This window comes from Eurypyga helias, unplaced genomic scaffold (genome assembly GCF_000690775.1).
Source record: "Eurypyga helias isolate BGI_N326 unplaced genomic scaffold, ASM69077v1 scaffold40757, whole genome shotgun sequence".
NCBI classification, from domain to species: Eukaryota; Metazoa; Chordata; class Aves; order Eurypygiformes; family Eurypygidae; genus Eurypyga; species Eurypyga helias.
In genome coordinates this window covers 10,693-27,002 of record NW_010260547.1, presented here as the reverse complement: position 1 = coordinate 27,002, position 16,310 = coordinate 10,693, and the positions used below count along the sequence as shown (strand labels likewise).

The following is a 16,310-nucleotide window of genomic DNA, read 5'->3' as shown; positions in this document are numbered from 1 at the left end:
CCAAACTGTTCTATGATCCTATGATAACCCATGTTTCAGTAAGGAAAATGGAAGACCCAGTATTTGCTCAAATAGAGAAAAGCCCACCCACCGTCAGAATACTTGATTCAGTCTACAGAACATTTCTCACAAGAAGAAATAGGTAAGAAGGATACAGATTGTGACCTGTATGTTTCAGTGCCCAGAACTGAAGGTTGCACAGCACAGAGAGAGAATGCACTCATGCCTTGAAAAATAAAATTACTGCTGTTTCGTCCATGGCTGAAGCCTTCCCAGCAGTAAAATGTTTTTAAGAAAAGCGTTAAAAGCCCATTATACAGCTAACAGAAATGGAAAAGTGCTAGCACATCTGAATTCACTACATATTTCATGAAGAAACTCTCTCACGGATTGATGTAGGAGTACTCACTACAATTTACAGGAAAAAAGGAAAAGCACTTAATTTTTATGCCTTCTAGAACCATTTCTCTTATCAGAGGTAAGAGCTACACACTTGGGCTCTAGAAATGATCTAGTTAACCTGCCAACCACATCTAACTGTGGATGGTAAGTGATGGTTTGCAACTGGCAAGAATGCGTTTAAGCACTTACTCAGCTGAATAGCATTTTCTCTCAGGAGCATTACTTTGCTCAGAACAAAGCCGTACTGTTGGAATAACAATAACCCTACATGCCTTCTAGGAGGGACTGCTTAGCAGTCACTGCTATAAAAGCACAAATATTACCTTTATGCATGGGCTGGATCTCACCTGTCAAATCTGCAACAACTAGTAGAAGGCAGAAATTTGTAAATTAGTATAACATCGTAATAATAAAAACCCAGTTTAGTACTCTGTATAGGCATACATTTGTTGACTGAACATTTCTTATTTTTTTAAATTGTTGCTATTTATAGCTGTGTTTCTTCATTCCATTTTTCTGTCACCAGCATTCCAAGGTGGGCATATTCTGTGTTCTATTCTTCTACAGTTTAAGTAACTATACTGTGTCACTTCATTCATTTAAACCTGTTTTTTCAACACTCTGCTTTACATAACCATTCCTATGCTTCAAGGTAGGTGATACACTTCTTTGAAGCTTAATTTTAAATCAAATCTGGGATGCAGATATATATAAGAAAATTATGTACTTCTAGGAGTGAAAGTATATGATGAACTTATGAAGCAACACAGTATTTTCCATATTAAAAAGCATCCTATTGTTGCTGTTTTGCACTGGACATGATACTTAGCAATTTGCCAAAAATAATATTTTAGTCCTTTAAATTTGTTATATCTGTCAAATATACATGATCTCAATTTTGTCTAGAAATAATTTCTTAATCCCTGCAATAATTAATGTTCATCTTTCTGGAACGATCTGTACTGCAATATATCGGTAAGCATTTAATTTCTGAATTCAACCTTTCTGAGCAGCATTTACACAACCAAATGGTGGAGCTCTAGAAACTTTGTCAGCATAAAAAGCACATGTAGACCACGTTTTCTGCCAAGTTCGGAGCTTACAAATGATTTAGCAGAGACCTCACTCTTGTATTATTTTGATAAATCATTGTATAGTACTGCCAGTATAGACCAGACCAAAGCTTCAAGCGTAAAAATCTGAATTGCAGAAAAAGGAGTTGGATCTCTGCTCTCTTCCTAATTCTTACACAGACTCCACGCCTTTCAAATGGGTTTTAAATGCATCTTCCCACTAATGGAGACTGGGGCTGGGTGTAACAAATTCACCATTTTACACTCCTCCTGCAGTATCCCAGGCTGTTCTAGGTTGGCGTAGTTGAAAGGAGGCAGGTGTGAACACATATCCTTCTGATAAACTGAAATTTGAATTCTTCCCAATGCTATTAACTGAAATAAAATATATATATCTGTATGTAACAGCAGAAAAATCTCACCTTTGTCACTGCTTCCAGTCTGTTTAAACTAGACTGTGAACCCTCCAGGGTAAAGAGTCTTACTGCACATTTACAGATTGCCAAACACAGCCAGGCTTATTGCTGTAGTTCCTGTAGTGTCAGGCTGGGCCCAGTGCAGTTTCCACTCAGAGTATCATCATTCTCCATTAATACAGCCAAAGTCTACAGTAACCTTTGTGTTATGAAACAGACACCAACATTTTCCACTTTCTTCCATAATGAAAATACTACTTTCTGCTATGATGAAATGACTAAACCTGCGTATGAGGGGAGAGCAGTGGATGTTTGCCACCTCAACTTCAGCAAGGTTTTTAACATCCTTGTATCTGACTGCATCACAATTCAGATGGGTGGGCTACCAGAGGGATGAGAACTGGCTGGATTATCAGGCTGAAAGGGCAGCAGTTCATCGGTCACCCTACCTCGAAGCTTGTTACAAGTAAGTGTCCATTCCAGTCCTTATTTTTTTTAGGGTGTTTAGCAATGATCTGGAGGAGGAGACAATACCCTGACTGAGTTTGTGGATGACACCAAACTGGGAGGAGTAGAAGGTGGAGCGCAGCAGGGTGGAAGGGACACAACACACCGAAAGGCAGGACCGCTATCCAGAGGGACCTGTACTTGTTATAGGCATGGGCCGATACGAACCTCACCAAATTCAAGGCCGAATGCAAAGCCCTTTATATGGGATGGAGTAAACCTCTGCATTGGTTCATACTGGGTTCAGATCTGCTTCGATAACCTTGTTAATGGTAGGCTAAACATGGATCAGCAGCGTGGCCTGGCTGCGATGAGTGTCAGCAGCGTGCTGGGCTGTAGCAACAACCAGCGGTCTGAGGGAAGGATCAGTCCCTTTGACTGGTGGCACCTGGCGCACATCAGCCAGGGGCGCATTCTGTCTTCTCCTCCAGTTCATTCAGCTTGGTTGCCCCAGGACAAGACAGACGTTTATAGCCTTGACCACCTTCAGTGGAGTGCTACCACCAAGATAGCTGGGACTGGAGAACACATCCTCCTGAGGGAACTAGGTTTGCTCACTCTAAGGAAGAAAGCTTTGTGGGGCTTGATAGCCTTCTGGTACCTTACAAGGTAGTTTTGGAGACAGTGAACCCAGGCTCATTACAGCAGTGCACAACAGGACAATGAGAAACAATGATCATCAGCTGAAACAGAGGACGTTCTGTCTAAATACAAAGAAAACCTCATGAATAGGATAATTAAGCTCTAGAAGATATTATACAGAGAGGCTGTGGAATCTTCATGCTTGGAGCTTATTCAAAACCTGCCCGGACAAAGCCCTAAGCACCCTGGTTCACAGTCAGTGTTGACTGATTTGAGCAGGGGGTTGCACTACGTGACCTCCTGAGGTCTCTTCCAACCTAAGTCAGTCTGTGATTCCATGATTCAGCTCAGTGCAACTCTCAGAGGCTACCCTTTGTGTGCTGCAGTCGGGAGAAACTTACTGCAAACCCCTTCCCTAAGACTTAAGTTATCCTCTTTGAATGCTGTGGTCTGGAATTCTCTCCTATCCAGGTGTAATGGATAAAGTTCAGACTCAAAGTGGGAAAGCTGAATTCCCTGCCACAATCAATGACTTTTTGATCTTTATCAAATGCCTATCCAACTTACACACTGGTATGGCAACAGCTGGATAAAAAAAGTGAAGACTCCCATGGTTTAATTTCTTATTAGTCCTCTGAACACACAAGCTGTTACGAAATGGTGCAGCTCTTTGGTACAGTAGAAGGAATGAAGAAAAAAACCCAAACCCCAACCATTTTCTATATGCAGACAATTTCCCGTGTCTCCAAATTCTCTAGTAAAATTCTCATTATCACAGTTAGCTTCCTGATTCCAAATTTTCTTCCATATGCAAAACAAATTTGTTCATTTGCAACATACAAATTTCTCATTCAGAAAACTGTAGGTTAGATTTATTACAGTATTTTTAAAAGGTAGAGGTAAGTGAAGTATTTAAAAGTGTGCTAAAATCACAGAAAGTTTAACAAATCACTTTCAAATTTCCCTTTCCTAGAGAAAAAGCTATTTATAGGTAGAAGCAAAGAGAGTAAATGAAGCTTGGGTAAAGGCAGTAGAAGAAATTAAAAATCAAATGGGTCTAAGTCTTATTGCATCCACATTGTAAAAAGTAGCAGACCAAGAACTTTGAAAAACCTCCAGCTTTTAAGAGCCTAAGCCACAAGGTTTTACAAGTTTAAATTTCCCTGTCAGCAAAATACATTGTTGTGTGTTCCTGTAAGAAGCTGGATAATCAAGTGCATGTTCAGATATTAGACTTCTAAAATCAGACAGTAAATTAAAAGCCATCCCACAATAACACGCTGAAATCAGTCATTTAAAGAGTTCCAAAATCTGTTTCTCTTACTTTAAAACGTATTTTTACATTATCAGCTATTCTTTCAAACCGTAGTCAATAAAACCAGTTCTACAGCATTTATGGTTTGGAAAAAGTACAAAGCAAGTATTTTCTGTGACTTATCTAACTTGAGTTCCTGAAAACAAGTTGCAATTAAAACTCAGTATTTATAAAAAATTGTCCCAAAATAATGTTCAACAATCACTTAAGAGAAGACATAGCTGTAATAAATGTGCTGTAGAAACCGAGGAACATTTTGACCTTTCAGTGACTTGTACAATGTTGTTACAGTAGAGAAAAGGGACCCCTAAGTCCAAACAATAGGCCTTGGTAAATATTTACAGTAGAATAGGTAAGCAGACAGAGAATCCAAAATCTATAGTGAAGAGGTGAGACTGTCAACACCCTCCTGCTTCCCCCAAAAACCTGTAAAATGTTTTATTCACATTTAGCATAAAGAATATTCATGTAATGTTAAGGTACCTTCATATATTACTCAAAAAGTTCGATAACGATTAGGTTGAAAAAACACTGTGCTAACAAATTCCGTTTCAAAGACAGGTGTCACAACCAATTTCATGTACATAACTGGAAATCCACCACCAGCAACTAAACTGTAACGGTCTTCCAATTCCCAGAGAGACCATAGTTACCTGGTCTAAAAGATCTTCAACTTTTTTTTGCCATCCATCCCTCGCTGCATTTTTTTCACGTTCCTTCAGTTGCAACAGCTGAGTCATGGCTGCCTTCTTGTCCTCTTCGTGCTGAAGCCGCAGCTCTTCACGAAGCTTATTACATTCCTGTCTAAAAGCAAAGGTCAAATAACTAAAATGCAGTGGACCTTGTGCAAGAAGTGAATTAAGAACTCAGTAATAACTGGAAAAGCTTAGGCAAGGAAAAACCTTTTGTTACACACTTCATTTGCTATGACATTTGTATGCAATACATCCTCATTTCTTATTTAAAGAATGAAAGATAAAATAATTAATACTTGCCGAAGGTTCTCTGTCCACTTTATTTCCAAGTCACGAGCCATTCTGTCAACTTTGAACTTTTCCTCTTCTCTCATGGCAGCAATCATTGCCTCGTGCTGTTGCCTCTCCTGATCTAGTTCTCCCTGCAAACACAAACTTCACAATAGAGACTGATCAGCAGCAAAAAACTATTTCAAACCTTAAATGAATGCATTTATAACAAAACTCTAAGTACAACTGGCTCATGAAACTTGAACTATAACATTTTCAGTGTGTAATTGCTAGTTACACACAATTAACGCCTACACATCTGCTGATATTTCTTACTTGTGGAGCAGAATTCTGCATTTCTGTAAAAAGCTGTAAAAAGCAATTTTCCAGTAATTCATTCCAGAATCAATCTTCTCAAATACTGTTACATTGAATCACAGAATCATTTATGTTGTAAAGAACCTCAAAAGGTTATCAAGTCCTGTTCAGTGCAGGACTAACTGCAGAACCAGAGCAGGTTGCTTAGGTTCTTGTCAAGCATGTTTTGGACTTTTTTTAATCAGCAAATATTCATTATTTGAATTCCAAAGCTTGTGCTATCTGGATTTGATACACAGTTCATGTAGCTTCTATTTCTTGACTGGACTAACCTGGTAGAAACAGGTTTTCAGTCTGAACACAGAAGTAGTATAGAATTCATAGCAATTTCTGTTCAAATTTTACCATACTAAGAAAGTATTAGATAATACCTAGAATTCATACTTACATGGATGTTTTCCAGCAATGCTTGCTCCACTCATGAGAAGCAAACATGGCCATCTAAATTTAAATTAAAACTTTTTCATGCGAGAATTTTTCTTCAGGATTTTTTATATTTTAAAATCTATTAAGATAAATGTTATTGCCAGTAACCTGCTACATGTGAGTATCTAAATTTTATAACAGGCCAACAGAGAATGTAGTACCTTAGAGAAATTACAAAAAATACGGAGGAAGTTATAAACTGTAACAGGGTGCATATGTAATGACCATAGCTGAAAGAAATTTAAACCAAAACAAAACAATAGCCGGTGTCAGGCTGCATCTGTTAAGAAAATCACACCTATATGAAAACAGATTCAGGGGATTTTAAGTTGTTTTCTTAATATTTGCTGCTCTACTTCAAATACTGCTGCATTCATGTAAATGTACACTGTTTACTGGGGGGGGGGCGTGTGTGGAAATGGACAGTTCTACTTAGCATTAAAGGTGATGAACTATTGACAGATTAACTGACAGTTCCAGATTTATTCTCCAACGCTATGGTTACCTCAACACTATACAACGAGTCTGTGGTCTCCCGCAGCCTTGCTCTAGTTAATTCTAGTTCTTTCTGGAGTATTTCCTGAGCTTCTTGAAGACTGGAGATATGTCCTTCTGCAGTCCCAAGGCCTTGTTCACTTTTTCGTACTAGGTCTTGCAGACGACACACCTACGACATAATAAATAAATAAATAAATACAGAAATGTAGGTAATTTACATAATTATTACTGATGGCGGCCAAGTCATCCTGGGGCTATTTTCTCCCAATGATTTCGAATTTCAGCCTAGACAAATTTTTATTTGCACAACCTGTTTTCCTTTAAGATCACTTAATGTCTCGGCATTAAAAAGCAAATTCCTGTAATATTTATAAAATCAAGCTAAGATTCAATTACAGGGTTTTTACAAGAAAAACAAAATATCCAACCTACACTTGAAGCATTTTTCAAGGAAAGAGGTTACACAAACGTTCTGAAATTACCTGTTATTTTACTGTGTGAAAGCGTGTTTATGCAAATTAAAATCATCAGAGCTACTATTCCAGAATATATAAACTCTAATCTAATGGGTAAATTAACCTGTGCTAGGTTATATGTTTCTTCTAATGGATAAATTAACTTGTGGTACACATTTTTCTGTCTTCAGATTGCTACCTGTCCATAAATTAGCCCGTTTAGAGCTCAGTCTAGTTATCTGTCACGTATAATGTGATTACTTCCCTAACTCCTCTATAACTACACTTTTCTCTGCCAGTTTGTACTTCAGCTCCCCATTTGTAAAATGATACTATATGCCTTTGATTCAAGTTAGAATATCAGAGATTAAACACCGTTCACCAGCTACAGAAAAGGAAAAACCTTTTAACTAAGTAGGCTGGAAAACCAGAATAATGGGAGGCAGTGGGGACCACAGAAGAGCAGCTAATGGGAAAAAGTTTTTGCAGACGTAACCGTCTATACTACTGCCTTTGTACGTTGAGATGAATTCATTCACAAAGGGGCAGATGCCTCAAGAAAAGACTAACCTCTGGCTTGCAGGTACAAAAAGGTATCAGTTACAACTAAATTTCCTCTTGTTGGCATAACTGTGCAAGTACTGTTGGCAACATACACACACCCTCACACACCCCGCCCTCCCAGCTCTCTCCCCCTGCATGCAACACATGGAGTTGTTTAAAAAGCAAGACTCCTCAGTTCCTCTCAGCAAGGAATCCCAAATGTCTTTGACAAGACAGATCTCAGAACAACTAACGTAATCTTGAGCACTTCTCTACGTGCTCCTTTGCACTGTAGGTGAACAACTCATCATTCCCTATGAAGCAATACTACCCGAAAGAGAATCCCCCCAGAAAAAACCGCCCACAAGACTTGAAGTGCACCACTGTCTATGTATCTGGTAGTAGCACGCCGCTGGCATAAAACATGAACAGCAGTCCTGCAGGTGTAAAGGATTTTTAGGAATGCCACTCAGAGGACTTAGGTCAATTCTGCTGATGACAAAGCAATGCTGGAGGCTGTATAAAATGATCTCTAGTAATACCATCGGAAGTCCTTTGCATAGAGATGGTCAGCCTGTAAATCACTGCCAAGTGACACCAACGAAGAGCTTTTCTAAAAGGTCTTGGCTGGTCTACAGTGAAAGGAAGCAAATCTATGGAGTAAACAGCCAGCCTCAGCCTGAGACACGTGTGAAAAAGTCACACGTGGACTTAACCAGAATTCTCAAAAAACCTCTGGCAAGTATTTAAGATCAAACTGTTCTTAAATAGCTTGGTACGAGGAACAGGCCTAATGAGGTTTGAATCTTCCTCATCCTTTAGCAAAGATAACTGTTATCAAAAAGGCTGTCAAAAAGAAAAGAGGATGGCATAGGCTCAGAACCAGCTTTCTCAGCAGGGAAGTTAGAACTAAGCTAACATCCGCAGAAAGTGATAAAAATACGCCTACTGTTAAACAAAGTCTGTAACTTAAACCAAAACAAACGACAAAGGAAGCAGCAGTGGGAGCTAAGCTAAAGATGTGCCAGACATTTCACAGGCAAGTTTCTTCCAGATCAGTGAAGACATTGAGAAACTTCTCAGTTGTCAATAGAGATCTAAGAGTAAGCTGTGGTTGCAAGTAAAGCCCTTGTCTCAATGCAAACATACTAATACAATAAAACATATTGCATCTGCACTACATGGAGTGGATTTAAAGACCACCCCAAATTTATTGCCTGTCTGATTACTCTTATTCTCTCAATATGCAAAACACACTGTATTTCATTTATCCTGGCATAAGAACATATATAATTAATTAAACAGCACCTGGCCCCAATTCCCTATTTTAGTTTACATTAGAGCTATCTATTCCTTAGCTATGCCTCTGTTTTCTTAATTGGGCATGCTGATGAATTTTCCAAGCCTGAACTTGACAGCAGTAAGATGACGAGAATTCATTCTTAAATAACTGAAAGTGATTTCTTTCAAAGAAGGAGCAAGTTAATTACTCACAAATCCAAGAGAAGTTGATAATGAATAACTGAATTAAAACCTACAGCACTGAATGGCAATAGATCGACAATAGTCTTCTCAGGTCTAATCCAGCAACAGGGAAAGTTATCATAGAACAGGGAAGTTAAAGCTAAAAAGAAATAAGAAAACTTTCTGTAGTTTTGAAAGGAAAAAATAAACCCATGTATGAGTATCTTAACATATATGACAAATACATCACATTTTCATTAATCTGAATGTAAGTAGGCATACTCTTAAGAGAGCAAGAGCAGTTCCAGCTTCAATTTACACCTCCTCCACGGTCTGATGTACTGGCAAAGGCACTCACAACTATCAGAGGGAAGTACGGTCTCCTGGTCAACAGGTACTCACCACTGACTGATCAGCACTCCTGCTGAGCTCTAGAGATGGTGGGTTCAACTACTCTGGCAGTGTATATTACCTGGGGGGTATACACACGTAGACACCTGCTAGGTACTACTCTCAAAGTACATAGTGGCATGCTGAATATATTAATGTATACTTTAAGAATATATACCTTAATATATAATAATTTAATGCCTTAACATGTATATTAATACAGCAGTGTACATAGATAAAAGGATATATTAATAATAATAATAATTTAGTATCTTTCTTCTGAAGGATATGGCAATCTTTCCCATTACTTAGAACAAGCAGTTTTTAATTCTTCTAAACTTCTAAAGCAAGTTTATCATTTGTGCAAGTTGCAAACCATCAGAACTGGACAAACACCTTCCATCTCCAGAACTCCTACAGTATAAAAAATGGTAATGCAAAGTACCACTGCAAAGGGAGTACTTAAATTCATGCTTAAGTCTGTCTCAAAGCACACACTGAAGATGTGTGCCATATATATATGGCCTGTTGAACAATGAAGCTGCTGAATTATTTTCTTGAAACAAGGCTCGGTTCCAGACAAGAATGGATCGATGTTTTTAATATCAGTAAGAATATATTTCTGGTTTTAAAATATTATGAAAAGGTGGCCATTTCAAACTCAAAAAAATTAAAAGCTGTATTGAGATATGACATATTTAATGCTGATTGCATATGTCAAAACACTGCAAATAATTTGGGTCTCACTATAAATATTTCTTGTCATCTTTTGAAGGAAATATATGGAGATCACCTGCAGGTCAGAAAGCTGATCAGAATTTACAGTATGTTAATTGTAAACAAATCGGGGTTTAAACACAGTTAATTTTCCCTCTGTCTCCTGACATATTTTGCGTTGAGATCTGTGTACTGAATGAGAAAATAAGCAGAGTTAAACCCAGAAAGGCTGTCTATGTCAACTGTTTTGTAGCTCAATCTCTTTTGCTTTGTTCCTTCTGTGAAGGACAATAAAACCAGTACTCAGCAGCAGTCAGGTAACTTGTCACGTTTGAAGAATACCCCACCCGAAACGGAAACAAGGCACTAAGCAGGCTGAACAGGGCAGTCCTAGCTCTGTCCTGGACTCAAGCACCAGATCAGTGCTGAGGAAGTGTGGTCGGGTGCACAGGCACAGACAGCACTTGTGAGCCAATACAAGCGAGTTAACCCCTTGCCTCCTGGTTGGCAGAAGTCAGTTTCGTTGTCAGCTCTTCCTTCAGGTTTTCCAACTCCTGTCGGAGCTGATTCTTATCATCCTCCAAATGCAGTTTCTCCTTCTCAAAGTGCTGCTCCAGCTCCTTCAGAAATAGGAAGGATGGAAGAAACGTTAAATACTTGCCATACTGTCATCACAAAGTACAGGTGCGCCACATCAAAATTATTATTCCTGGCAGAAATATTCCTGATCTTAGCCATAAATTGTTTTTCCTTTAGAGTGTTACAATGGATGCTTTATTTTATCAGTTCATTTTCTAATCTAACAGGCTTGATTCATCACAAAATAAAAACCATTTTCTAATCTAACAGGCTTGATTAATCACAAAATAAAAAAGAGGACTTTTTCTCATTTACTAGTTTCACTGTGCACTTTATTATCAAAATCAATAAAACTGTATCTACTTTCGTAGTCTTTCAACCTGAATTGACAGAATCCAGAAATATTCACTTTTTATAGAATTACACTGATAATGTACTTATTTACCCCTCTCTCTCCTACACATAATCCCCACAGAAAACAGTAAAGCTTAAAATCAGACTGAGCTTTGGGAATTTTTTCAGACTGTTACAATAAATGAAAAAAGCCCCACACCGTATCTATAACATCTACGTAGAACCAAAAGAAATAACACAATTAAGTCTTCAAGTTCAACTATATGGAAAGACTCAAATAACACCTGTGTTTTCATTCACTCTCTGTGGAGTAATAAGCCAGATTCTGAAAGCAACTTTGTTGGATGAATTGTATTTCTCTTACATGAGCCTATGTTGTATGTGTATGTGTTAGAACCTTGCTTCTTTTTTTTATGGAAAACTATAAATTTATGCTTCAGCTTTATTAATATTCAGAATATATTTTCAGAAGAACAACTTCTGTCATGTAATAAAAGCTTTATAATATATCTCAGTGGAATATACTATGCAATTTATTATACTAGAAAGTATTCTTGAAGAAAATTCAGGTTGCCAAGTTGTGGGCTTGAAGAAAATTCAGGTTGCCAAGTAAGTTGTGGCAGAGCCAGGTAATATAGGATTTCAAGGTTTTCTATGCAGGTAGAGGCTCCTTCATTAACTCCCTCCAAGGGGTTCAGCTCTAACACAAGGCTTAGCATCGATTCAGTGCCTCTGTTTAGCCCTGGGCTCAGATTTCTGAGAAATCAGTATCTCGGAAACCACTATAAAAATACCCAGAGCAGAGCCATGCACGGAACACGAGGTACAACTGCAGGCTTGGGAAGACTGCTGAGACAGGGGGAGTTAAGCACTCAAGAATCCACGAGGAAAAAGACTGTCATAAAAAGGTATGAAACTAAGGAAAACCAGGGAGCTGGAAGACAGCAACTTAGTGTGATCCAGCTCATTGCCTGAAGCAACAGAGGCCAACCCTTCCTCATCCGAACCCAGAGACTCCTCAAGTATTTTGCTGGGGGTGGTACGCACACGGAGCCCAGCAGCTCCTTAGTTCCAGCATGCCATTAGGGCGTGCTGTAGGCAATACGCTGTGTATAAACTGCTTGCACAGCCTCTTTGTTGGTGGTAGCAGTTGGACACAGTGACAAAAGAAGGGATACGCTTCCAATAACACGCTGCACAACGTAACTTAGCAAGTGCCTGTTTTCTTCACCGGGCCCAGGTCAACCACCATGAGGGACAGAGGACGCCTGTGAAATCAGACTTCCCCATTTTCCCTGTGAAACCTGCTGTCTGCCAAGTTTCCCTAGTGCTATTCAGACCCTGTTCCGCTAACCAAGTAATCCGACCTCTTATGATACTGCCGGTACAGCTGTGCAGCACTGCAAAATCATTAGCAGCTCTATTTGCATAACCCTTCGACGAACTGATGCCGTTTTTACAGCTCATTCTATACACGGAAGAACTGAAGCAGAGTGATGTATTTAAGGCATTTCTTGAGTTCTATTCTCACTCTTCAGAATTCTTTTCTGCTCCATTTGTTCCAAAGATTTTCAAACCCCAGGTGCCTTTTCCAGCCTTCCAGTCCTGATAAATCCTCATGTTCCCCATCCCAAGGCTCCTTGTACCATGCTCTTCTTCTAGTAAATTCAAACCTTCTCTGTATTTGAGACAGACTATTTCTTCCTTGAATTACTCAAACACCGCCGCATGGGCATAGTGACACAGGTCTGACAGAGGAGACAGCACGCCGATTAACCCCAAACAAAACCTGCCATACCACGGGAGCATGCGGTACAAGGTTCAAACTCCAGCATTTGTGTTTTGTAATACCTCTGATGACTAAGAAAACACAAACCTACCAGCTGCAGTTTTTTCTTCTCCTTATTAGCATTACTGTGTGCAGCCTCAATCGCAGTGTGGTGTTTCCATGCCAATTCTTCCAAGGTCTTGGAATGAGCCTCCTTTAACTGTGCAGCCTCTCCTTCCAATCTTGCTTGTAATTTTACCAGCTCCTTCTCATAATATTCACGTTGTGTCTCCCTTGCTTCGTTTATTTTCTGTAGGAGACAGAGAAAAATAAAATTATTTCTATTAGATCGTAAAATCTGAACAGTGGAGGAAAAAACCCAAAATCATTACCAGTGACATAAATCCACAAAAATTAACTTCCATACAAAACAAACTGAGCAAACACTAAGCACTGACTAAACAATAACCAAAAAGGTAGTTTCAATATATCCATGCAAAGCAATATAGCCATATTAAAATCTTTCTTTTTGCTCTACTTAATCTGAGGAAACAGCAATTGGGTACCAAACCTACAGAAAATTTCAGTTCAGTATTTTCAAACATGTTCAGCACATTTTCAGAGAATGGGGTTCAGAGAACAATAAAAATCGTTCTTGAACCATTTCACCTCTTTCCTTACTGAGACACTAAGCAGCTACACACAAGGTCTTAAATAAAATGAAATTGTTAAAAGATATCCAAAGCAGTCTGAGCACCATCTAATCTGACTTCCCTCTTCTCTCACTTTACACTCTGCGTTAAGTCATTGTATGTTGCTCCATGAGACATACTCGAAATATACTACCCTAGTCCTAGTCCTGTCACATCAAACAAAAATTAAAACATGATCAAGTATTTTTTCTGAGAATTCTAAGTCTTTTGGTTTTATTCAACTAAAGCCAATAAACTGTTTAACCTTCTCCAAGGCCAGAATTTGCTGCCTTTGTCGCTCATCCAGACTTTGTGTTTTGCTTTGTAGTAAGTTTCTTTCCTCTTCCAGTTGGGATAGTTTTTCTTTTAACCTAGACTTTTCTGATTCCAAATCTCTGATCGTAACTTCTTGAGTCATTTGAGTAGCTTGAAGCATTCCAATGTGACCTAAAAACAAAACAGCTCTTTAGAACTTCCCAGCATTGGTTTCACATAATTGAAGTACGCATTCATTCTTCCATGATACCCAGAAGTACAGTTCTGGCATAAGCTTTCATACAGACCTCCGTTACCTTCACTGCACTACGTACCTCCCCCTCCACTTTCCTCTTTTTTAGTTTTACTGCAAAACATCCAACAACAGTAGCACGATCGCTGCTGGGGCTCCTTTAGTTTTAATTTTCCTGGCTCAAAGTCGCATACAGACTCCAACAGAAAGCAGAGGTAGGCAGCAGTATGAACACAGACAGTCTTGAAGAACTCACCCCGCCTAAACACACACATTTTACCCCACAATAAGCTACACAACAGAAAAGAAGAACATTGAAGTCTAATGTTAAAGGCGTTACTGGTTATCAAGCTCAACGTAACCAGAATGCTAGGAGCTACGTAAACTTCTGGAATTAAGCTTTGTTTATTTTGCTATAGGGATGTGACTAAAAGATGTAACAGAACTCATTCTCTCCATAGTAAAGTATGACCTAAATCCCTGCAGGCTAGAGGCTTGCTTTTAATTTCTCTAAATATATATACACAAAAATTCTACAAAGCTAGACAGTATAATCATCTATCCATCACATCACCAGTGGAAAAAGATTTGAGTCTTCAGAAATTTTTGTCCTTGCTCTTCTGAATTTATATCTGCATTATTGAAAATACTAGTATTCAGTAACTGACTAAAGCAGTGAAACACCTGTTAGTCTGGGAAAGGCTTAGGAGGGGATAAGAGAGTATTTTGGAAAAGTGGATGCTCTCAGCTTTGTTCAACTGAAATACAAGAATGGTGATATTCTCCCATTATTTTAACTTTGTGGAAGCATCATGAAGTCATACCTAGCCTGACATTCCATGCTGGAAATGGATTCTTTTGAAAGAAACACCCTATTATCCCTTTCATAAATTGCATGACCTAGACATGTTTGAAATATGCCTTTCAAAAACTAGCATATGGTAAAATGAAGTGGTAACTAAACAGGCTTTCACGGATTATAGAGACATCCTTAACAGTTTCACATAAAGAAAGCATCCAGATAAGAAACTGTACTAGTTACTCAGAATAAGATGTTTATTATTTTTGTAGTCACAACTTTCAGGAGAGACCTTCCCGCCTGAGGTTCCCCCCACACTTCATTATAACCTACAAATACGACAGACTAGTTGAGTTTTAATAACAGGATATTGCTTTTAAATTTAAGTTACTAAGAAATAGCTAAGGAAGTGGACTGTGTGTCACTGTTTCTCACAAGACAAAACCACTGAGCCTCCAGATTCATTTCCATCTGCAAGACACAAGCCAAAAAGGAAACTGTTTTAGCCTTTGTTGCCTGTGGACACAGATGTGAAAGGAAGGACGGTGGGATACATAATGGAATTTGGCCACGAAAAATGCTTCAAAATTAGTAGTATTTTTATTAACAATGCACACCTCTGATTGTACTAAGCCCTGAAGAATTGTAAGAGTCATCTTGGTATTTTTGGTTGATAAAAGATAGCAGGTAGGCTTAACTGCTGTAACATTTCAAAAACGACCTTGGTTCAAAAGTTCAGCTGTTTGAGGAATGTATTTGCAAACCCAGATTTTAGAATGCAACAAGAAGAGTAATTGTACAAGAATTCCAAGTTTGTCAGGAAGTATTATGCACGTGCACGTCTCATTGTAAGCACACACACACTGACCTAGAGCTTTTGTCCTACCAACACAACAGGGGTTTGCCATTCCTCTACACAGAAGGTAGGAAACACAGCAGTTTCCTTTCAAGTTTGGAATCTCAGGATAAATAGAATAAGAATGTATTAATTTTCTATAATAGACTTAATACAGCATTCTCAAATTGCGAAACAATGAGTAAATATTTTGTATGGTAATTCAGTATGAGAATTTAATTTATTTGGGGCAGAATTTTTGACTTTCAAGTGTGAGCTGATACTCAAAGGAGTCAGCAGTGGGCCAGTGTCAGAAACCATTTCCAAACAGGCTGGTAATCATTTATATCTCATGGTAAAGGCTCGGCGGCACCACTGTAACCAGGGCTCCTGGTTGCTGTCGCACAGCAAGGTGCTGCCAAGCAAAGACGTACTACTGACAGTGCCACTGAGCTCAGTAACAGCGTGGGCACACTGGAACTTCTGCTAAAGCTAAAACCCACGGTGCCGGGGGAGACCAGTGCTGTACTCAGTCCAGCTGGCTCCGTGACATCAGTAATGTGGAAAAACAGCCTGGATATTTACGTTTGCTTCCATTAAATCTGTGGCTGGCCGGTGAACCCTTCACCGGTTTCTTGCCAGGG

The 16,310-nt window shown here is 38.9% G+C and overlaps 1 protein-coding gene across 1 annotated transcript in view; it reads right to left on the bottom strand.

Annotated features, from left to right (window-relative positions):
* Positions 1-4,846: 4,846 nt before the first annotated feature.
* FAM184A (family with sequence similarity 184, member A) overlaps positions 4,847-16,310 on the bottom strand; it is a 17,189-nt gene continuing 5,725 nt past the window's right edge. The window contains exons 3-8 of the mRNA XM_010155068.1: positions 13,790-13,971; positions 12,945-13,142; positions 10,629-10,751; positions 6,570-6,731; positions 5,287-5,412; positions 4,847-5,095 (exon numbers count right to left, since the gene is read on the bottom strand). Coding sequence (XP_010153370.1) covers positions 4,847-5,095; positions 5,287-5,412; positions 6,570-6,731; positions 10,629-10,751; positions 12,945-13,142; positions 13,790-13,971 — 1,040 coding nt within the window. The remainder of the gene's footprint in view (positions 5,096-5,286; positions 5,413-6,569; positions 6,732-10,628; positions 10,752-12,944; positions 13,143-13,789; positions 13,972-16,310) is intronic.